Source organism: Bolinopsis microptera, chromosome 3 (assembly GCF_026151205.1).
Source record: "Bolinopsis microptera isolate Bmic1 chromosome 3, MBARI_Bmic_1.0, whole genome shotgun sequence".
Lineage (NCBI taxonomy): Eukaryota > Metazoa > Ctenophora > Tentaculata > Lobata > Bolinopsidae > Bolinopsis > Bolinopsis microptera.
The window spans coordinates 18,132,758-18,157,224 of NC_087074.1; the positions used below are offsets into that span (position 1 = coordinate 18,132,758).

Below are 24,467 nucleotides of genomic sequence, written 5' to 3' on the forward strand. Positions count from 1 at the left end.
CAAAAATAGTTCTTTGGCAGTTTAATTTCTGTTAAACATGAATCTTAACATCGACAAATATTTTTTAATTTTGTATTCTTTCAGAGGCGGCCCGCGCCCTTAGTTGCTCCTCCAAAAGAGCTGAAAAGTGTTGAAGTAAGGAAAAAGCGTGTCGTGTCAAATGTACCTACTAAAACGTAAGTGTTACTCATAAATTCTTGAATTCTGGAATTTATCTGATAGTAGGGAATACAATATTTCTTCAAAAATTACTTCTACAGTCAGCTGGCAGTTAAAGTATCGTCTAACTTACTAACATTATTAATATTGTCATAACATTACCAAAATGATCTCCAGAGTGTCTGTTCTGAAGAAAGTAGAAGCGAGACTACCCGAGGTGGCTGTGCAAAGTGCTGGTCCTCGGTTCAATCCTCAAGGAGAGATATTACCTTACTCCATCCTGGGTGCTGTGGATCAGTACCAAACTGCAAAGATAGCTGACGGAAATGTGGTATGTGTGTTTTGTGTTTGCTGCTTCAGTTCACAAATCATGACATTTTTTTCGACAAGTAAAATAATTGATCTTGAATTCGTAAGAAACTCAGTTTTAGATATAAGGTGTTTTGGATAAGTAAAGGTCCAGCTGCAGTGCAAGTAATATTCATTTTTTTATGAAAAAAATATACCGTCTGTTCATGTTGTATTATCAACAATATTTTATTTGTTGCTTCGAATTTAATAGTATGTATGTATATTTAATCACAACCTTTTAGGATTTCATTGATAAGCCAGTATTTCAAGTAAGAACATGCATGATAACTGCATGTCCTTCAATCCTGAATTCTGAACAAAATTAATTAAGTAAAGTCACGCAAAACATTGCATTTGTTCTGCAAAAAACTAGCAATCAAGCAATGCTCTCTGATTTTGATTTGAGGAGAAAACTCGAACGTAACCATCAATTCAAACTTTTTCTGGGCATGATTTTATCATTAATTGTTATATAGTATTATACTGTACTCAGCACTCAACGAATATTGATAAGACGACGTTATCATTTCAGGAGAAATCGAAAGCTCCGAGACCTATTTCTGTAACCCCTTCAGAAACCCTAGAGATCTTAGAGGTAAAAAAATATAGTACACCCTCTTTCTAGTCTTTATACCAGGCTTCTTTTTTCCCCAAACATTTAGTCAATTAGCCCGTGTTTAGTCAGTAGTTTTTGCAAATGATGGATTTAGTAATTTCTGAAATTAATTTAGATGTCACTCAGGAAACAAGGGAGGGTAAAGCGCTTTCAAATTGGGAACGCCAGCTGAGAGCACATGGAAGACAAATGGACGTTCTGGCCAGCAAAACGGGCAAAACTCCTTCTTCCCTGCTTATGAACCGAACTAGTGAGCACAGAATCAAGCAAGAGGAAAGGTAGGTTCAAGCAGTCTTCGCATTCGAGTTTTTGAATTATTTTCTTCATTCATGACAGTTTCCAAATATCATTTTGTTTTTAAACAAAAAAAAAATCTTTAAAAAGATTATTTCGATTTTAATTTCACTTGTTTATGATGTTGTAGCCTATCTCTCATATTGAACGTCACTTGAAATGTTACTTTTCAGGACAATTATTGACAGAGTAATCCCTGTTATGGACACTGGAAAGGGATGTGAGTAAGCATCTATACTTGATCTTACCCGATCAGTCATGAAAAATATGTTGATTTTAAAGATTGATTACAATGATATCATACAAAATAGTGTAGACATATTGAAACCACTTATTTAGGCTACACTTCCATGATAATATTAGAGTATAAAAGTAAGTTGCTAAGTCGTAAAGCTGATTGCCCTATTTTTCTCATTCATTACAAACTTGTTATAATTTTAACTTACTACCCAACTCAATATCAACAGTATTCTGATGGAACTTAAAAGAGCTTAAAACCCCGCTTCAAATGTTGTTTCGTTCGTTAAGACAGCCCATGTGCTATATTTGTTTTCCATTAACAGTGTTAAAATAGCTTTGTTAATAATTGTTTTTTCTAAATTATAAAGTCAGCCTTTTCTATCAGTCCGAGTAGGGAGTGAGTTCTGGAGTCAGCCTCAACAAATCGGAGAGGAAGACAATTCTATTGTGTGAGTTCTTTTTGAGCAAAGATTTCTATAAAGATTTCTTTTAAATTTTACCCAAAATTACGAATTATACTTCATCTTGAGAATTTGTACCCTCAACTGAACGTGTAAAAAATTCAAAAACATGACTTTAGTACTAAAAAACCTGTTTTTCAGAATGACTCTGAATCAAAGTGAACAAGGAAAACATCCAGAACTGGAGCGGATTGGGAATCCTTTCATCAGCGGTAATATATCATACAGGACGTTTTATTGCTGCCACTTTTTACAGTTTTCGAATTAAAACACTCCAAGACAGCATCATTCTAAATAAAGGTACCGAATTTAAGTTTAACTTTGTATTATGTATTATTTCAGAGGGTAAACAAGGACACATGTATCCATGGAAACGGAGCAAGTTCTTTGAGAAGAGAAGAAAAGAACTTGACTGTGTGTTAACTGAACAAGAGCCTCCTAGACCAGTAAAAACTATATTTTATATGCTGCAAGTATTATAATTATAGACCAGTGAGAGTAATGTGGAACTCCAGATTCTAAGATCATTCAGTTATTGATGAAACGATAGTTTTAGCTAAGATATCTAAAAATCCCCTCTTCGTCTGGCAGCTGAACCAAAATTAATAATGTTTGTCCTCGCTATGTCTCAAAACCGACAGAATACTAATTCATCCCTTATCCTCAGGATTTTTCTGGTTTGTTTGTAAGAGGCAAACGAGAGCTCAAGTCTGCTGAAGTTTCGGAACACGATATTTGTATCCCTGCAGAAGAATCGTTAGTATTTTCATGAATCAAATCACGATAAAACCTACCAAATTAAGCCCTAAGTTATCAAAATTAAACTGTCTCGATATTCGTCCATTTAACCAATAGAGTTTCCAAATAAAACTCACTAGCATTGTTGGGGTTCGAGGTTCCGGGGGTTCCGGTTTGAATAAGAGTTTGGGTGGACACTGAACATCCGAGGGTTCAATAATTTTATGATCAAAACTGGGTTTCACTTTTTGGTTCCAATTCACCAGCCATCCAGAATCACTTATCGTTAAACCTCTCCAATCTATTCAGTGTGGAAAAAGTTGACACTGAAATGCTCCAATCACCCCCGGAGGAGGACACAAGAAAAGGGCCAATTTTAGAAATAAATGGAGTGGAATCTAGATGGGGCTCAAAGACCCGGGATCCCACAGTGGTTAGGATCCTGTTCAACACAGATGCAGGTGTTATCTCAACTCAGCACATCAATTTGAAAAACACCGGCACCACTGCTATATTCTACGCATGGAAGGTAATTTATTCCGTTTGTTGTTTCTCGGATTTTCTTCTCTGTCTGTCTGATTATAATAAAAAGTTGTTCAGTTTTATTAGCATTTACTTGACTGATATGAATTGTTCAAAGGATACAGAAAATAGTGTTGCTTTAAACTCTTTAAAAGTGAAATTGTTTCAGTTTTTACCAAGAGAAAACAAACTTAACACGATCATGGAGGGAAACAAACAGAGATTTTACTTTAGCATAAACGACGGTAAGATAAAAGATTATTGGATCACTGATTTAGATAATTTTCACTCACGGTTTAACTCATTTTAATCCTGTGAGATTTCCGATGTAAGTCTAGAGTAGTTTTTATAAGGAACCAGTAGTCGAAGCTGTTAAAGGTCAACCGAGGGCCTTTAAGGCCAAAGGGGAGGGTAAACATCTTTTTTTAGGTTACACATAATATGTGATAGAGCTGCTGGAGATGAACAATCAGGAAAAAAACTGCATACAAATCTGACCTTGCGTTGCTAAGATATTACACCCCAAAGTTTGAGATTTATATGTAATTAAGGCCAGAGGGGGGGGGGGGGGGGGGTAAATTATCATTTTTTCATTTTCACATATGTGATCGAGCTGCTGGAGATGAACAAGTAGAAAAAAACGCATAAAAATCTGACCTTGCGTTGCTGAGATACTGCTCGCAAAAATTTGAGGTTTACCTGTAATTACATGTAATTACTTAATTCTAGGATCAAATTTTTTGTTGAGCAGCCTTTTCTCAATACAATTAATTATGTCCCAACTGCCAGAATTTCCAGCCCAGGCAAGCAGCTCTGACTGGCTGTCTCTCAAGTAATCTTTATTCCTACTCAATTTGTCAAATGGTTAATTAACCTATCTCGCGTGGAAAGTGTAAGGAACTGAAATTAGTTTTACGAACTTCTTGGCAGTGAAAATTAATAATAATATTATATCACATCCTTTCTCAGGGAATCTGGACAAGGATCAAATCAAATAATCAATTTTTTTGTTGAGCAGCAATTCTCATATGAGAATTAATTAAATTGTGTCTTTTCAGCTCCTCCCTAGCCTCAGCCTAGCTGATTAGCGATTGGCTGTTACCCAATCTTTGTTCTTACTCAATTTGTAAAATGGTTAACATTTCTCACGGGTATGCTGTAAGGAACTAAAATCACAACTGCAGTTAAATAATGGTTGCGTGGCATTACTTTGCTATTCTTTCTTAGATATTGTTCCTGACGTGGCTCAAACTTTCTTAAGGTCATTTCTCTCAGTGGTATTTAGGATTCGTGCACTTATTCTTTTATGAGATTATAATATAACTAGAAAGCCCGTGATCACAGGGAGGAAGATAATATTAGTTTTTATCACATCAAATATCTGTCACAACCGAAGATACAGCCAATTAAAATGTAGCTCGCACTGAACACAACTTAATTACCACAAAATCGATCAAAATGTGCACATCCGCGTTCAACGCTGTTACCAAGGTTGTGACATCGGTTGTGACAGATATTTTTTGATGTGATAAAAACTAATATTATCTTCCTTCCTGTGATCACGGGCTTTCTAGTTATATTATAATCTCATAAAAGAATAAGTGCACGAATCCTAAATATAATACTGCTGAGAGAAATGATTTTAAGAAAGTCTGAGCTACGTCAGGGACAATATCTAAGAAAGAATAGCAAAGTAATGCCACGCAACCATTATTTAACTGCAGTTGTGATTTTAGTTCCTTACAGCATACCCGTGAGAAATGTTACTCAATTTGTAAAATGGTTAACATTGTTAACCATTTTACAAATTGAGTAAGAACAAAGATTGGGTAACAGCCAATCGCTAATCAGCTAGGCTGAGGCTAGGAGAGCTGAAAAGACACAATTTAATTAATTCTCATATGAGAATGGCTGCTCAACAAAAAAATTGATTACTTGATTTGATCCTTGTCCAGATTCCCTGAGAAAGGATGTGATATAATATTATTATTAATTTTCACTGCCAAGAAGTTCGTAAAACTAATTTCAGTTCCTTACACTTTCCACGCGAGATAGGTTAATTAACCATTTGACAAATTGAGTAGGAATAAAGATTACTTGAGAGACAGCCAGTCAGACTGTCAGAGCTGCTTGCCTGAGCTGGAAATTCTGGGAGTTGGGACATAATTAATTGTCATGAGAAAAGGCTGCTCAACAAAAAATTTGATCCTAGAATTAAATCCTTGTCTTGATTTCCTGAGAAAGGATTTGGTAATATTAAAGTTTTGTCACGTCTCACTGCTAAGAAGTCTGTAAAATAAAAATCCCAAATTTCGTACCCCGAATTAAATATTGATTTAATAGTATCCGAATTATTAATGGTAATTGTTAGTCGGTTACTACTAGTACTACTAGCTTACTAGTTAAAAGAGATCTGAAGAAGGTAAATAAGCTACATCTTGACCTTGTTTTTCGAATATTTCAATAACGAGCATGAGCAGCCGCTATCATTATCATTGTAAATAGGAATAACTTTACCAGTTTTAAAAATACTTGGGAAAGTACCACTTTGTAGTTTGTATACATGTGTTGTAAAACCTAGCCAAGGTACCAGCAATGAGGTTTGACGATTTTTTTTACAACGATTATAGACTCACCTTGCCATTTTGAAAGTCTCTGATCACCTCGATAATCTCGTCTTCATTAGTTTCTTCCAGGTATAATATGGAGTCAGATACTGAATTAGACATGAACTGAGCTAATGATTTTACTGGTTCCAGAGAAAAACTATTGTTCGACAGTACATTTTTATTGAGATTACTTGCAAGAGATGTAAAATATTCACAAAATTTGTTAGCAATTATTCGTCTGCAAGTAACTCTCTGACAATCTATGACATAGTTTTACCACGAAGTTCATTAATAACTTCCCAAGTCTTTTTCGAGTTCATGCTGTACTTCTCGAATTTTCTAGTATAGCATGTATAGCCTTTGCCATATTTATTGAGCTTTATAGAAACTTGTCGAATTCCTTTATGTAGTGGATGTGGCGATGTGCTTGTTTGGATCCCCGTCAGGTAGTTTTAATGTACAAGTCTTCTTCCATTCGAAATACAACCCAGATTTCTTTTCGATAGAATTAATTAGGCCCTGGGTAATGCAACGGTTGTTTGTGTTGTTACGTTTAGTGGTTCTAAATCAGGTATTGGCACAGAGTCGGGGGAAAGCTTCACAAGAGTAAATATAGGGTGATGGTGGGAGATCTTAAATCAGATATCAGATATGACACCAGAGATAAGAGATTTGTCTACTACATTGGTATGGATATTGTCAATACAAGTCCTGGAACAGCCATGCATTTTGTGAGTTGGTATTGATATGGTTGGTATGAAGCCGTTGTTGAATATTTTCTTGGAATTTGTCCTCTGATATATAGGACGTACTCTAGTCTCTAGTACGACAAGTACTCTAGTTAGACAACTGAAGTTCGCTAGAAATCACCCCAGTCGAATTTCAGTACGTGTCGAACTAGAGTCCAGGTTCGACAAATATTTTTCGTTCCCAACCTCTTTAAGCAGCTGGTGACCATCCATGGACGACAGATGAAGAATGCCCTTTGCCTACGGCCTGCATATTTATATGAGCACACAATAAACAAATACACTACACCAATATAAAACCTGAGTCCGGAAAAATGTAATACGAATTATATTGTTACAAAAGATCTTACAAAACTCATATTTTCGTTTAAGTAGAATAATAAAGCTAATATGCAATGAGACAACTATTAATATACTGCAGAGTGGAAATTTTGGGAAAGTGGAAAATGTTAACACAGTTTAAGGGAATAATACTGTGAAGGAAGAATCATGAGGAAGATTTCTTAAGATAAGGCTAGTAATTGGTTGCAGTAACGCAATAGCGCAAATAAAACTGAAATAATAATGTTAAAATAATTGATCAAATGCATGCCAAAAACAAACAATTGTCCGTGAGATACGACAGTTATTCTGGTCTCCAGTCTGGAATTCCGAAATTCTTTGAATTCTTCTACGAACAGTTCCAACTGAAAAGGTTTCAGTATGAGATATTTATCTGGTAAAATACTTTAATACATTTTCAAATTACCTGGTAAAAATGTGATAATTTTTATTAGATAGCAATAACTTAATAATCAGAGATGGAACAATTTCAAAGATTCGAACTATCTAAAAATGTCCGTGTCAGTTAAGATGACAGCTAGAATGACAGGAATTAAGACGATTATAACTTTAAGATAACAGTTAAGATGAGTATAACATTAAGATGACAAGTACATTACCAATGTGACAGATGAACATCAAACTCCTGTCTGCAGATTGTGTGAGTATCTTGAAGTGTTCTCTTGGCCCGGCAGCTGAGGTTCCTGAGAATTACCACAGCTGTACATTCTAATTTATATACTCAGATGAAATACCAACCTAACTTTCTCGTTTCAAACATAATATGATCCTATGATCAGCATTCAGCACCATACACAGGTCACCCAAAATTGATTATGATTAAAAAATTAACAAGATATCTAATTTTCTCACCGGAGAAGGAGGCAATATAACAGCACGAAAAGCTGACCTAGTCGGACAAAGTCTACTTCGAATAAAGTTTCGAAAACTGGGTACAGCAAGACTGTAAACAAAAAAGTTGGATGCAACGTTCAGATACGTGCAGGTTTTAGCTACCCGAGAGAAATATCGATGGCCTGACTTCCCCAGGTATAGCTGCATCAAGATATTCAGACCATCTGGTAAAAAAGAGACACAGTACACAACAGCTGTAAGGACAACAGTGACAACGCCCTGCCAACGAACTTTGCCAAGAGATCGCATTGATAATCTTCTTGCATCGTGCAAGTGCTTCACCAACAAGATTGATACTAGAATCATCACAAAGGTCGGAAACAATACATACAGTACATAAATGGTCGGGGTAAGCCATTCCCAAGTTTTGGAACTGAATTTATAAGAACACTTGTACCGATTATCATTTAAATATATATCGTCAGAATCTACCAGAAGAAGGATACAAACGGAACTGAAACTAAAAATCCATACACCTGCGCAGAGAATATGGGCTTGATTTCTTGACCACAATCGAGCTTTCATGGGGTACTTGAGCATCAGCCACTTGCCAACAATCATTGTACAAATTAGAATTATTGAGGCACAATTTGCATAGAAGTCTAGGTATGTGGTAATCCAACAAAATACTTTCCCGAAGACCAAACTATTTGCAATCAATGTGACAATTTGAGGAAATATTACAGTAGTTGACATTATCAGATCACACATAGCAATGTGTTGAATGAACACTACAATGACAGTCATTGAATGACTTCGTTCAGTTTAAAGGCCCGGTACTTGATTGAAGCTACAAGAATGGTTGTGTCCCCCAAAAGTGACGTCAGAAACATCAAGATCAGCCATCCAGCCCAAATAAAACGCTCAACATCATTTCTGATTTTTCCGTTTAGGGCCAGGGTATCGTTTGAGCTGTTGTTTTGTAACATCTTGAGACGATCACTTTAGATTTAAAGCATAACTTAGCATATAATACAAGTAAGATTCAGTTAAAAATAACGGTTAAGTTTGATTTTGTACTCGAGTTTTATGAATACCAAATCTGCGGAAAACCTAGGTATTTACTGTTCAGTAATTACTCGGCGAATACTTAGTTTTTAATCATGACCCTCTCAGTGGCGTTTAACATTGCATGTTGCCCCCCGGCCCCCCTCCTCCCGCCGAAAAAGCCTCGGCCCCGACCCCTCCCCTTTTAGCGTCCCTCCCTAATATTAGACAAATTAGGTGATTTTAGAGGATACGCCAGCAAAATCTCTAAAAAAACGTTTTTCCAGATCAAAACACATTTTGATCGTTTTTGTTGTTATTTTGTTGTGCTCAGTGCGAGTTACAGGGTGTACCGCATAAAGTGTGAATTTTTTCCACTTCCAATAGTTTTTGACAAAATTAAACTTCACGGTTAATTTTAACTAAATTTTGTCAGAAATATAGTTGAATTGATAAAAATAATAAAAATATGGTTAATAGTTATTAGATGGACCGTATGGGTAACGCCAGCGGCGGAGAGACGACAACATCGCCCTCCGTAATGTTTACCTCAGGTACAGGACGATCCCTGTTTGCTACACTCCTCATCAGCTTCGCCACCTTTAACATACGTGGCCTCGGTTCTTGTGATGATCCAGACGACATCCACAGCAAACGGGAGCAACTGGGTACCGATTGTCTACGGTACGGCATAGATATCTGCGCTATTCAGGAGACTAAGGTTGTAAAACCGGATTCTTGCAGTCTTAGCAACGGATACAAACTATTATTGTTTGAGCAGAAAAATGGCCGGCACTATGGACTCGGTTTTGTTATCAGTCCCCGATTTATTGACTATGTGGTATGCTGGAACAGTATCAGTGATCGAGTAAGCTTTTTGGACCTAGAACTCCCTACAAAATCTGGAAAATTTTATCAAATGTAGGGTGGTCAATGTATATGGGCCACACAAGAAACTTGCAGAAAATGATCAACAACTGTTGATTAATTTTTACGGCCAAGTTAGGGACGCTCTAAACGTCCCTGCTAATGTTGAGATATTTGTTTTGGGAGATTTTAATTCAAAGTTGGGAAAAATGACTGCTTCAGATAAGGACTTTGGTTTTGGTCGTTTCATGGGTAAACATGGTATGGGTTTGCGCAACGATATGGGAGAAAACTTGTTAGACTTGTTATCAGAATTTGACCTCTTTGCCTCCAACACTGGTTTTTATCATCCTGCTCGACATACGACCACCTACACTGGCTGGAGGAAGGACTGGAGTGCCGGGCGAAATAGTAAAAAGACGATCCCGGTCTATTCTCAGATCGATTTCATCCTGTGTCGAAGCAGGTCGAAGCCAATGCTACAAGATTCTAGATCTTATGCAGGCACCTTGACATACTCTGATCACAGATTTGTTGTCACTAGAGTAGACTTTAAGGACATCTGTCTTTGCTATAAACGCAACTCCAAGTCATCCTTAAAGTTCAACACCTCTGAACTCACCTCGAACCCCACCATTCAGGTGAAATATCGTCAATCCTTAGATGATAACTTAAGTAACACTGTTTCTGCTCTGGATCCAAATTCAGACTTGAATGGCTTACTTGAGTCCATAAAGGATGCTGCAAAATCGTCAATTGGTGTCATCAGACACAGGAAACGTAATCGCAGCGACGATGATGAGGTGAAAAACTTATCTAGCCAGCGTTACTTGTTGAGACAGCAGCTTAATGATAACCAGTCTTTAGACAGAACCTCACTTAGATCATCTATTAACTGCCTCACCAATCAGATCAAGCAGAGACTTTCTAACATACGATCAGCTGCTGCTGATGCTATCTGTAATACCATCAGTTCAACAACAGATAGTAAGAAAATGTTTGAAGCTGTTCGAACCCTGAACTTACCTAAAAGTAAAGCCCCTTCTAGTATTGGTGTTCATGATGAGCAAGGGTGCAATATTGCAACAGACACTGGTAAAGCTGCCGTAGTTGCTAAGTACCTTGAGCAACAACTTACTCGTGATGAAGCACCTTTAGAACCTTTTGTAGGACCTCCTCGCCCACTAGTTAAGCCATTCACTAGTGAAGAAATCGGATCAGCTGCTAGAAGTCTCAAAAATGGTCGAGCTAACGGCCCAGATGGGATTCCTAATGAGCTTCTCAAGTATTCTACTGGATCAGTACACAGACGTTTTGCAGACATTATCAATAGAAGCTTCGAGACCAATTCCTACCTTGACCCCATTGGACAGGCAAACATTACCCCCTTACAGAAGCCAAATAAGCCCATTGGTCCAGTGAAGAATCTACGACCCCTCACTCTCTCAAATGCTGTTAGAAAGATTCTTTCAATGGCAACCTTGAAGAGAATTGAGAATAAAGTCAATGCATTCACTGGTCCATGGCAATGTGCTTACAAGCAGGGTAGATCATGTGCTGACATTGTATGGTGCCAGCGTGTGATGTTATCAGTTGTCCAGAGGAAGAGGTGGGAATACCATCGTATGGGGATCGACATGTCTAGTGCCTTTGACACTATACGACGATCTACCATCCTCGATCTTCTTGTTGAGTGTGGCTGTGATGATGACGAAGTCCGTTTGGTAAGACTTTTGCTTTCCAACACCAAGCTCAAAGTCAACATCAACGGTACACTGTCTGCTGAATTCCAGAGTTTTCTCGGTGCATTCCAAGGTGACTGTCTGTCTGGATGCTTGTTCACACTTGTCTTAGCGGGTGCCTTGCGTGACCTCCGTAACAGGCTTGAAACTGCAACGAATAGGCCTAACCCACCTATCACCGATATTGGTCTTCCACTTGACAGTGAGTATGCTGATGATATCGACTTCAATGATGAAGATGAAGACAATTTGAGGGAGCTGTTGCCTATTGCAACAGAAGTCCTTAAAGATTGGAATCTCTTCGTTAACGAAGACAAAACTGATTTCACTCATGTGTACTTAGCTGAAAAGGGAGCTAAAGACGATCAGGGTAAGCCAATTGCAGGGAACGAGCTCTGGAGAAAGAGTATCACGCTTGGCTCCATGCTTTGTAGTAAGGAGGACATCTCTAGAAGGATATGTCTGGGATATGCCGCGTTTAACAAATACAAGAAAGCTTGGAACCATAAGATCCCTCTGAGCAAGAGGCTTCTGTTGTATGAGGCTCTGGTAGTATCCGTTTTAATGTACAATTCATCTTGCTGGGCTGCCCCTAAATCAGTATTGGAAAAACTAGATATTGCTCACAGACGTCATCTGCGATCAATTTTGAATTACAAATACCCTCACATCATCTCCAACAAGAACTTGTATAAACGCTGCAATAGTGAACCATTGTCAGCTAAAGTGGCTCGTAGTCGGTAGAGGATGCTCGGACATGTACTGCGTGGGCCTACAGATGGCCCAGCCTATTCGTCGCTTGTTTTTGCTGTCAACACCTTACAGCTTCAAGGGCGGCGTGGAAGACCGCAGTCAAACCTTTTCTCACTGATTCTACACGACCTTAGTGTCCGAAAATTATCGTTAAATAATTTATGTGATTTGGACTATTTAACGTTAATTGCTCAGAATAGAGTTAAATGGAGAAGTATGCAAATTGCATGACTTTTGTTTGAGAAAGATTAGGGGACAGAAATGTTTACTTTGTTTACTATCTGTTTCTTAGAGCTTTTGTTTATATATATAATAGTTAAGCATCTTCTCAAAAAAAGCCACCCTTCCAAAAATTAAATATTGTAGTCTGAAATTGAAATTATTTATGGCTGAGGTCCAAGATTTTCAAAATTTAATAAAATTTTTTTAAAGACCTTCCTCAAAATTCTGCCCAAACAATCTTTTCTAAATGATCCCTAAAACATATTTTGAAAGTTTCAGGGTGATTGATCATAAACAGTGGAGAAAAAAGATTTTTAGACTCGATTTTCACTATGTGAGATAAACTCGATTTTCACTACACGCAATAGAAAATCGCTCGCGCAATACAATTACTCGTGAGCGCTGACCTTTGAACAGCGATAACTTCTGCTAGGAACTAACATTTTTGATAGAACTAAAAGCAACTGATAGAAATTACTCTTTTCTATCAGAAACAACTAAAATGTTGATTTCGAACATTTTTTCTTGAGAATAATAATTTGTGAGAAATCAAAAATTGATAGGGACTTGAAACTTGGTATGCATAAATTCGACACAATATATTAACACAATGTGATGGAGAGTTTTTAGCAACTGCTCCTTCATAATATTTTGTATCATTTCTCAGAAAAGTCACACTTTCTGTGGTACATCTTAATCGGTTGTATCTTCGGTTGCGATGGATATTTTTTGATTCGATAGAAACTACCGCAGAGTACTATTAGTATTAAACCTTCCTCCCTGTGACCACGGGCTTTCTAGTCTATACTATAATCCGAAATATTCTCTTTGTATGCCCACGTGCAAATAGATGAGAAATATGTAGTTGCAAAGTAACCATGGTAACAGCGTTGAACGCTTACGTGCACATGCAAAGATTTGCAAGCAACATTTTGATCGGTTTTGTGGTAATTACGTTGTGTTCAGTGCGAGCTACATTTTAATTGGCTGTATCTTTGGTTGTGACAGATATTTTTTGATGCGATAAAACTAATATTATCTTCCTCCCTGTGATCACGGGCTTTCTAGTTATATCATAATCTCATAAAAGAATAAGTGCACGAATCCTAAATACCACTGAGAGAAATGACCTTAAGAAAATTTGAGTAAGGTCAGGAACAATATCTAAGAAAGAATAGCAAAGTAATGCCACGCAACCATTATTTAACTGCAGTTGTGATTTTAGTTCCTTACAGCATACCCGTGAGAAATGTTAACCATTTTACAAATTGAGTATGAACAAAGATTGGGTAACAGCCAATCGCTAATCAGCTAGGCTGAGGGAGGAACTGAAAAGACACAATTTAATGTATTCTCATGAGAACTGCTGCTCAACAAAATAATTGATTACTTGATTTGATCCTTGTCCAGATTCCCTGAGAAAGGATGTGATATAATATTAATTATTAATTTTCACTGCCAAGAAGTTCGTAAAACTAATTTCAGTTCCTTACATTTTCCACGCGAGATGGGAGTTGGGACATAATTAATTGGCATGAGAAAAGGCTATTCAACAAAAATTGATCCTAGAATTAAATCCTTGTCTTGATTTCCTGAGAAAGGGTTTGGTAAAATTAAAGTTTTGTCACACGTCTCATTGCTAAGAAGTTAGTAAAATAAAAATCCCAAATTTTGTACCCCGAATTAAATATTGATTCAATAGTATCCGAATTATTAATGGTAATTGTTAGTCGGTTACTAGTTTTACTAGCTAAGGAAATTTTGGGAAAGTGGAAAATGTTAACAGAGTTTAAGGGAATAATACTGTGAAGGAATAATCATGAGGAAGATTTCTTGAGATAAGGCTAGTAATTGGTTGCAGTAACGCAATAGCGCAAATAAAATTGAACATAATGATTTTAAAATAATTGATCAAATACATGCCAAAAACAAACAATAGTCCATGAGATACGACAGCTATTCTGGTCTCCAGTCTGGAATTCAGAAATTCTTTGAATTCTTCTACCCGCTGTTCCAACTGAAAAGGTTTTAGTATAAGATATTTATCTGGTAACATACTTTGATAAATTTTCAAATTACCTGGTAAAAATGTGATAATTTTTATTAGATAGCAATAACTCAATAATCAGAGATGGAACTATTTCAAAGATTCAAACTATCTAAAAATGTCCGTGTCAGTTACGATGACAGGAATTAAGATGATTATAACTTTAAGATAACAGTTAAGATTCAAGTATAACATTAAGATGACAAGTACATTACCAATGTGACAGATGAACATCAAACTCCTGTCTGCAGATTGTGTGAGTATCTTGAATTGTTCTCTTGACCCGGCAGCTGAGGTTCCTGAGAATTACCACAGCTGTACATTCTAATTTATATACTCAGATGGAATACCAACCTAACTTTCTCGTTTCAAACATAATATGATCCTATGATCAGCACCATACACAGGTCACCCAAAATTGATTATGATTAAAAAATTAAAAAGATTTCTAATTTTCTCACCGGAGAAGGAGGCAATATAACAGCACGAAAAGCTGACCTAGTCGGACAAAGTCTACTTCGAATAAAGTTTCGAAAACTGGCTACAGTAAGACTGTAAACAAAAAAGTTGGATGCAACGTTGAGATACGTGCAGGTTTTAGCTACCCGAGAGAAATATCGACGGCCTGACTTGTTCCCCAGGTATGGGTGAATCAAGAGATTCAGACCCTCTGGTAAAAAAGAGACACAGTACACAACAGCTGTAAGGACAACAGTGACAACGCCCTGCCAACGAACTTTGCCAAGAGATCGCCTTGATACTCTTCTTGCATCGTGCAAGTGCTTCACCAAAACGATTGATACTAGAATCATCACAAATGTTGGAAACACTGAATACAGTGCATAAATGGTCGGGGCAAGCCATTCCCAAGTTTTGGAACTGAATTTATAAGAACACTTGTACCGATTATCATTTAAATATATATCGTCAGAATCTACCAGAAGAAGGATACAAACGGAACTGAAACTAAAAATCCATACACCTGCGCAGAGAATATGGGCTTGATTTCTTGACCACGATCGAGCTTTCATGGGGTACTTGAGCATCAGCCACTTGCCAACAATCATTGTACAAATTAGAATTATTGAGGCACAATTTGCATAGAAGTCTAGGTATGCGGTAATCCAACAAAATACTTTCCCGAAGACCCAACTATTTGCAATCAATGTGACAATTTGAGGAAATATTACAGTAGTTGACATTATCAGATCACACATAGCAATGTGTTGAATGAACACTACAATGACTCTGTTCAGTTTAAAGGCCCGATACTTGATTGAAGCTACAAGAATGGCTGTGTCCCCCAACAGTGACGTCAGAAACATCAAGATCAGCCATCCAGCCCAAATAAAACGCTCAACATCATTTCTGATTTTTCCGTTTAGGGCCAGGGTATCGTTTGAGCTGTTGTTTTGTGACATCTTGAGACGATCATTTTAGATTTAAAGCATAACTTAGCATATAATACATGTAAGGTTCAGTTAAAAATAACGGTTAAGTTTGATTTTGTACTCGAGTTTTATGAATACCAAATCTAGGTATTTACTGTTCAGTAATTACTCGGCGAATACTTAGTTTTTAATCATGACCCTCTCAGTGGCGTTTAACGTTGCATGTTGCCCCCCGGCCCCCCCCTCCTCCCGCCGAAAAAGCCTCGGCCCCGACCCCTCCCCTTTTAGCGTCCCTCCCTAATATTAGACAAATTAGGTGATTTTAGAGGATACGCCAGCAAAATCTCTAAAAAAACGTTTTTCTAGATCAAAACACATTTTGATCGTTTTTGTTGTTATTTTGTTGTGCTCAGTGCGAGTTACAGGGTGTACCGCATAAAGTGTGAATTTTTTCCACTTCCAATAGTTTTTGACAAAATTAAACTTCACGGTTAATTTTAACTAAATTTTGTCAGAAATATAGTTGAATTGATAAAAATAATAAAAATATGGTTAATAGTTAAGCATCTTCTCAAAAAAAGCCACCCTTCCAAAAATTAAATATTGTAGTCTGAAATTGACATTATTTATGGCTGAGGTCCAAGATTTTCAAAATTTAATACAAAATTTTTAAAGACCTTCCTCAAAATTCTGCCCAAACAATCTTTTCTAAATGATCCCTAAAACATATTTTGAAAGTTTCAGGGTGATTGATCATAAACAGTGGAGAAAAAAGATTTTTAGACTCGATTTTCACTATGCGAGATAAACTCGATTTTCACTACACGCAATAGAAAATCGCTCTCGCAATACAATTACTCGTGAGCGCTGACCTTTGAACAGCGATAACTTCTGCTAGGAACTACAATTTTTGATAGAACTAAAAGCAACTGATAGAAATTACTCTTTTCTATCAGAAACAACTAAAATGTTGATTTCGAACATTTTTTCTTGAGAACCCTTAATTACAGCAAGCTTAAAGTTAAGTTCCTGAGGTAGCACCATAACAGAATAACAATTTGTGAGAAATCAAAAATTGATAGGGACTTGAAACTTGGTATGCATAAATTCGACACAATATATTGACACAATGTGATGGAGAGTTTTTAGCAACTGCTCCTTCATAATATTTTGTATCATTTCTCAGAAAAGTCACACTTTCTGTGGTACATCTTAATCGGTTGTATCTTCGGTTGCGATGGATATTTTTTGATTCGATAGAAACTACCACAGAGTACTATTAGTATTAAACCTTCCTCCCTGTGACCACGGGCTTCTAGTCTATACTATAATTCGAAATATTCTCTTTGTATGCCCACGTGCAAATAGATGAGAAATATGTAGTTGCAAAGTAGCCATGGTAACAGCGTTGAACGCGCACGTGCACATGCAAAGATTTGCAAGCAAAATTTTTTTCGGTTTTGTGGTAATTACGTTGTGTTCAGTGCGAGCTACATTTTAATTGGCTGTATCTTTGGTTGTGACAGATACTTTTTGATGCGATAAAACTAATATTATCTTCCTCCCTGTGATCACGGGCTTTCTAGTTATATCATAATCTCATAAAAAAATTAGTGCACGAATCCTAAATACCACTGAGAGAAATGACCTTAAGAAAATTTGAGTAAGGTCTGGAACAATATCTAAGAAAGAATAGCAAAGTAATGCCACGCAACCATTATTTAACTGCAGTTGTGATTTTAGTTCCTTACAGCATACCCGTGAGAAATGTTAACCATTTTACAAATTGAGTAAGAACAAAGATTGGGTAACAGCCAATCGCTAATCAGCTAGGCTGAGGGAGGAACTGAAAAGACACAATTTAATGTATTCTCATGAGAACTGCTGCTCAACAAAATAATTGATTACTTGATTTGATCCTTGTCCAGATTCCCTGAGAAAGGATGTGATATAATATTAATTATTAATTTTCACTGCCAAGAAGTTCGTAAAACTAATTTCAGTTCCTTACATTTTCCACGCGAGATGGGAGTTGGGACATAATTAATTGGCATGAGAAAAGGCTATTCAACAAAAATTGATCCTAGAATTAAATCCTTGTCTTGATTTCCTGAGAAAGGGTTTGGTAATATTAAAGTTTTGTCACACGTCTCACTGCTAAGAAGTTAGTAAAATAAAAATCCCAAATTTCGTACCCCGAATTAAATATTGATTCAATAGTATCCGAATTATTAATGGTAATTGTTAGTCGGTTACTACTAGTACTACTAGCTAAGGTAATTTTGGGAAAGTGGAAAATGTTAACAGAGTTTAAGGGAATAATACTGTGAAGGAAGAATCATGAGGAAGATTTCTTGAGATAAGGAGCTAGTAATTGGTTGCAGTAACGCAATAGCGCAAATAAAATTGAACATAATGATTTTAAAATAATTGGTCAAATACATGCCAAAAACAAACAATAGTCCGTGAGATACGACAGCTATTCTGGTCTCCAGTCTGGAATTCAGAAATTCTTTGAATTCTTCTACCCGCTGTTCCAACTGAAAAGGTTTAAGTGTAAGATATTGATCTGGTAACATACTTTGATAAATTTTCAAATTACCTGGTAAAAATGTGATAATTTTTATTAGATAGCAATAACTCAATAATCAGAGATGGAACAATTTCAAAGATTCGAACTATCTAAAAATGTCCGTGTCAGTTAAGATGACAGCTAGAATGACAGGAATTAAGACGATTATAACTTTAAGATAACAGTTAAGATGAGTATAACATTAAGATGACAAGTACATTACCAATGTGACAGATGAACATCAAACTCCTGTCTGCAGATTGTGTGAGTATCTTGAAGTGTTCTCTTGGCCCGGCAGCTGAGATTCCTGAGAATTACCACAGCTGTACATTCTAATTTATATACTCAGATGGAATACCAACCTAACTTTCTCGTTTCAAACATAATATGATCCTATGATCAGCATTCAGCACCATACACAGGTCACCCAAAATTGATTATGATTAAAAAATTAACAAGATTTCTAATTTTCTCACCGGAGAAGGAGGCAATATAACAGCACGAAAAGCTGGCCTAGTCGGACAAAGTCTACTTCGAATAAAGTTTCGAAAACTGGGTACAGTAAGACTGTAAACAAAAAAGTTGGATGCAACGTTGAGATACGTGCAGGTGTTAGCTACCCGAGAGAAATATAGACGGCCTGACTTGTTCCCCAGGTATAGCTGCATCAAGTGATCCAGACCCTCTGGTAAAAAAGAGACACAGTAAACAACAGCTGTAAGGACAACAGTGGCAACGCCCTGCCAACGAACTTTGCCAAGAGATCGCCTTGATACTCTTCTTGCATCGTGCAAGTGCTTCACCAAAAAGATTGATACTAGAATCATCACAAATGTTGGAAACACTGAATACAGTGCATAAATGGTCGGGGTAAGCCATTCCCAAGTTTTGGAACTGAATTTATAAGAACACTTGTACCGATTATCATTTAAATATATATCGTCAGAATCTACCAGAAGAAGGATACAAACGGAACTGAAACTAAAAATCCATACACCTGCGCAGAGAATATGGGCTTGATTTCTTGACCACGATCGAGCTTTCATGGGGTACTTGAGCATCAGCCACTTGCCAACAATCATTGTACAAATTAGAATTATTGAGGCACAATTTGCATAGAAGTATAGGTATGCGGTAATCCAACACAATACTTTCCCGAAGACCCAACTATTTGCAATCAATGTGACAATTTGAGGAAATATTACAGTAGTTGACATTATCAGATCACACATAGCAACGTGTTGAATGAACACCACAATGACTCTGTTCAGTTTAAAGGCCCGGTACTTGATTGAAGCTACAAGAATGGTTGTGTCCCCCAAAAGTGACGTCAGAAACATCAAGATCAGCCATCCAGCCCAAATAAAACGCTCAACATCATTTCTGATAACTCCGTTTAGGGCCAGGGTATCGTTTGAACTGTTGTTTTGTGACATCTTGAGACGATCATTTTAGAAATAAAGCATAACTTAGCATATAATACATGTAAGGTTCAGTTAAAAATAACGGTTAAGTTTGATTTTGTACTCGAGTTTTATGAATACCAAATCTAGGTATTTACTAGTCAGTTATTACTCGGCAAATACTTAGTTTTTAAGCATGACCCTCTAGAGATATAAATTGTAGTATATAAATTAAAAATATTAAGCGTTTCCTGTTGATGTCTTGTAATATTCCTATACTAAGGTGACAAACAATTTAACTATTCAAGAAATATAGTGGGGCTACGAGAGGCAACGTTGACATACTCAACCTATTTATTCCCGGTGATATTCTTCCGAATAAGTAATTGGATATAACGCAGTATTCAGTAATGTAGGAACAAAAGTAAAGAAAGAAGTTGAAGGACTACGATATCATCCTGTCCAACAGATAACCCGCTGTTACCCACAAACAATAAGCACAGAATTGTGAAATGTGCTTTTGTTCTTGAAATATGAGGTTAACTGTAACCCAAATAATGAATTTTAATGAATTTGAGGTAAAGGTCAGATTTTTATGCAGTTTTTCCGGTTGTGGTTTTCATCTCCAGCTGAAGCTCTATCACATAATATTATGTTGAAATTAGAAATGTTGTTTTACCCCTGGACCCCTTTGGTCTTAAGATGCGAGCTGTCAAAAGTCCTTTTCCGATTGGGACAATCGCACCATTTTTACGTATGATAGCCCCAAGAAGGGCGAAGATTCTGACCTATGGCATCCGAGGAGTACTTGTCCCAAACCATTAGAAAAACCAAATCCCCTACAAATCCAGACTGAGAATCTTTACCACTGTAGGGGATTTGACATTTGTTTTGGTGGTTAAATAGGTAGTACTTGTCCCAAACAATCAGAACAAGAATTTCGCCGCGGTAACACCACGCACGATTAAATTTCCCTACTGTCTACAATGTAATTGTTCTACTTTATTGTATCCCAGAGTGGTGTTAGGCGCACGTGATAATCGTTTTCATTATATTAGGCGTGCAGAACTTGAAAATTCTGCGCGCATCTTAGGTGTCGCCGTCGATCTATATGTAATGTGGTTTGGTTGTAGATCATTTCATATGTTGCGCGGTTTTGTTTCGTGTTAACAATGCGTATGACTATGATCATGTCACGTCATATTACTGCATCGTATGCCAACTTTATTGACTGTAATAAAATATTCTGTCTCATCTTAGTTATTATTTGTATCTAACATAAACTAACACATTTTGATGCTTACTCGACACATCTACAGCACCATATTGATCTACAGCACCATCTTGATCTTAGTTGCAATCTTGATCTTAGTTGCTTCTTGAATGTAAATGTTAATTAACATCTGTTCTTAAATAAACACAGCGGTGTTTGAAGTCGATTTGTTGACATTCATAGTCCATCTCATAAATATGTAATCGCTTTTTACCATTCAGTTTCGATCAACTGTTAAATAATCGGCCACGAGTTTATCAGCTGATATAATAATTTAATTTGTTTCGACTTGCTGAATTTTATCACTCGGTAATTTATTAAGCTTGTTTCAACAAAATAACTAAACACTTATATTGATGATTGATCCGCTCAGATGACTAACATGCTATATTAATGAATTAGAGTAAATTGTCACCCGATGGAAACCTGTGTAACAGTCGTCAAGCACCTAAAACTGGTTGCTATGCCTGTAATCAATTAACACATAGCTGGCGTCGCGCGCGCAAAATTGCCTCCTTTTATACACATAATTATAGGGGAGTGGTCTATATTGCGAAGGAGCAGACTTTTGTCGTCAACGTAGGACCGTCGGGCCACCTCATATATCCAAACCCGATTACTTATTCCCTACGATCTTTTTGCCTTCGGCAAGAGCAGGGAAAAAAATCGAGTTTCGATATCTTGACCCACTCATGCTACTTCCAGGGGCCACGCCCAACCCAAAATAGCTGAAATACAGGAAAAATCCCCTACAACATCTCTACAAAATTCAGGGAAACGTCCTCTGACTAATTGACAAGCAACTAAGGGTCTACTGAAGTTTAGTTATGTAACGCGCTTTGAAAACTATAACTATGTTTGTGCGCGTTGAGGCTAATTATGCTTCGGTTGCTGGGCGACCAGCCCTTCTTCATTTCATGAGAGACCTGAAAAGATCGATTGATCACTGTCCGTCAGTTAATATTTTTGGTGCATTTTATAGCAGGAGCAAATTTGTGTATTGGATCTTTATTGGCCAGTCTGCAAATTCTGCACGTGCATTTTTTTCATTTTTGGATGATTTTTGGCAATCTGCCGGACTACAATCTCTGCACGTGCATCCGGATCCCTGTAAATAGACGCCCAAAGAAGGATCACGTTTCATTTCAGTCATTAACACTATCAAACAACAGTACAACTTGAAGAAAGTTCTAGCAAGATGGCCCCCACCAGAAAGCAATCGGTTAAGAAATCTGCTCCCAAGCTCAACAAGAAGAGTAAGGCAATCGTCAAGAAGAAGCCAGTTCTGAAAAAAGTTGTTGCATCAGCTATCAAAAGCAAGTACAACCTTAGGAAACACCCCAAGGTTGACTATAGCCAGTAAAGAAATGTAATGCATCATCGATATCATCAAGATCATCTAAACAGCGGATTTTCCGGAGATGTCTTCGTGAGAGCATTTTCATCTGTTCATAACTTTTAGGTTTCAGAACAGAATGTACTTTTATTTTGTTGCTAATCGGATTTTAGAAGAGATAAAAATTAAAATGTGCCAACAGTTAGCTAAGCTCTGTAATTTCAAATTTCATGTAAGATCAGAAATCTTAGTTTTCGTGAATTAAATAATAAATTAAGCCTATTATATTAATAACATCACTTCAGAGATTCAAGAAAATTTATTTTAGCTTCCTTTTACTCTTTTGTCCAATATATATAATATGTCTCAAAGTAAACAAGCTTTTTCACCCTATTCTTTTTCTAACTTGGTTTTCGTCTTTATTTTAAGATAATTTTTCTTTCTTGAACATATGAGCAAGAAAACATTTTACGCCTGAAAACATTTCGCCTCTCCGGCTGAATGATATTTGGGGACATTTTTCTCACGTGACTTAATCACTTTTTCGTAAATTTTGGCCACCACCCCTCTGTAATCAGTTTTACACGGCTATAACGTTAAATTTACACTATATTTATTTGAAAACTTCCTCCCATCCCCTCAGTGATTACGTAATATGTGAACGACCCTTTACAACACGTGATTAAATAGCCTGATGAGAGAAACTTTTAGTTAGTTGATTGTCATTAACACATTCTTCAGACGAAGATTAAGTTTTTACAGTACTAGAAAGCCCACAGTCTCAGGCAGGATGCTAATAGTAAAACAGGGAGGAAGCTAATAATAACTTTTTCACGTGCACGTGCGCTTTTCCACTCGCGTTACCATGCAATCTTTTGATTTTTATCCCATTTGCACGTGGGCGGTCACACATACAGAGAGACAATTTCGAATTATTAGGAAGATTTTTCCTAGCCTCACATCGAACCTTTAAAGTGATAAATGGAATAATGCTTTACTTTAGCACCTTGACTGATAACGTGGCCAATATGAACCTAGAATTTGAGTAGAAGTGACGTTTCCTGATATCTTATTTCATATTAAAGTTCACAGTTCACATCATTCTTGTGTGTGACATCATTCTATTATTATTCCTTTTTTGGGTATCACGCTCAGATTCGTTTAACACGTTGCTTTGATTTGTTTCTGGTACCGTTTATAAACACCGATTAGCACCGATTCTTATAGTCTCATTTCACCATTAAATTTTATAACCTACTTCTTCAAATATTTAGTTCCGTATTCTCCTCACGATGCAATGGGGGGGGGGGGGGGGGGGGGGGATGGGCGAGAGACTAAATCAAGACAGATGTTTCCAAAGTATTAATGATTTGTTCGTTAGTATAATAATTATAATGTTATCAGTAGATGATTATACTAAAAATGGAGGTATACTCCCCACAGGTTCAATTCATAAGCTAATGCTAAATTATAGTAATACCTGCATTGCGTTAAGCATTTATTTAATTTTATCTAGAACGAATTTTACTTAAGAGCTCTGGACAACACGTTTGCTCTGATCTCCGTATAACCGGTCTATTTGTGAGAGCACTCTATACTCTATACTCTATAGTTCTAAGGCATGCTACTGACAACTGACAACTGAGAGCTGACACATTTCATTTTAAATTAGATCGATATAATGGTGGACACTGGGCACCACCCTTCCTTGATTACGTTTACGCATACTGCGAGATTCGTCAGTCCCATGGTATTATAATAAATGGTGTAAATTTCATTCGGTTAATATCAATCCTGGGCGTGCGCGTGTCGTTCATGCTTCCAAATTTTAAATTCATTGCACAAGTTGCTTGATTTGTGATAAGTTAGGTCAGTGATGTTTTCAGTATGGAACTATGG

General features: G+C 36.9%; 1 protein-coding gene across 12 annotated transcripts in view; it reads left to right on the top strand.

Moving 5' to 3' along the window:
- Positions 1-24,467, top strand: part of LOC134812145 (MYCBP-associated protein-like) — a 36,582-nt gene that overhangs the window by 4,447 nt on the left and 7,668 nt on the right. For 6 of the 12 annotated variants that reach the window (XM_063819367.1, XM_063819369.1, XM_063819368.1 and 3 more), the window contains 12 exons: positions 85-176; positions 337-490; positions 753-779; positions 1,043-1,105; positions 1,253-1,404; positions 1,594-1,640; positions 2,046-2,109; positions 2,263-2,333; positions 2,464-2,567; positions 2,789-2,877; positions 3,169-3,388; positions 3,551-3,626. In XM_063819367.1, the coding sequence (XP_063675437.1) occupies positions 85-176; positions 337-490; positions 753-779; positions 1,043-1,105; positions 1,253-1,404; positions 1,594-1,640; positions 2,046-2,109; positions 2,263-2,333; positions 2,464-2,567; positions 2,789-2,877; positions 3,169-3,388; positions 3,551-3,626 (1,159 nt within the window). The remainder of the gene's footprint in view (positions 1-84; positions 177-336; positions 491-752; positions 780-1,042; positions 1,106-1,252; positions 1,405-1,593; positions 1,641-2,045; positions 2,110-2,262; positions 2,334-2,463; positions 2,568-2,788; positions 2,878-3,168; positions 3,389-3,550; positions 3,627-24,467) is intronic. The other 6 variants (XM_063819370.1, XM_063819373.1, XM_063819378.1 and 3 more) reach the window with 1 other exon arrangement.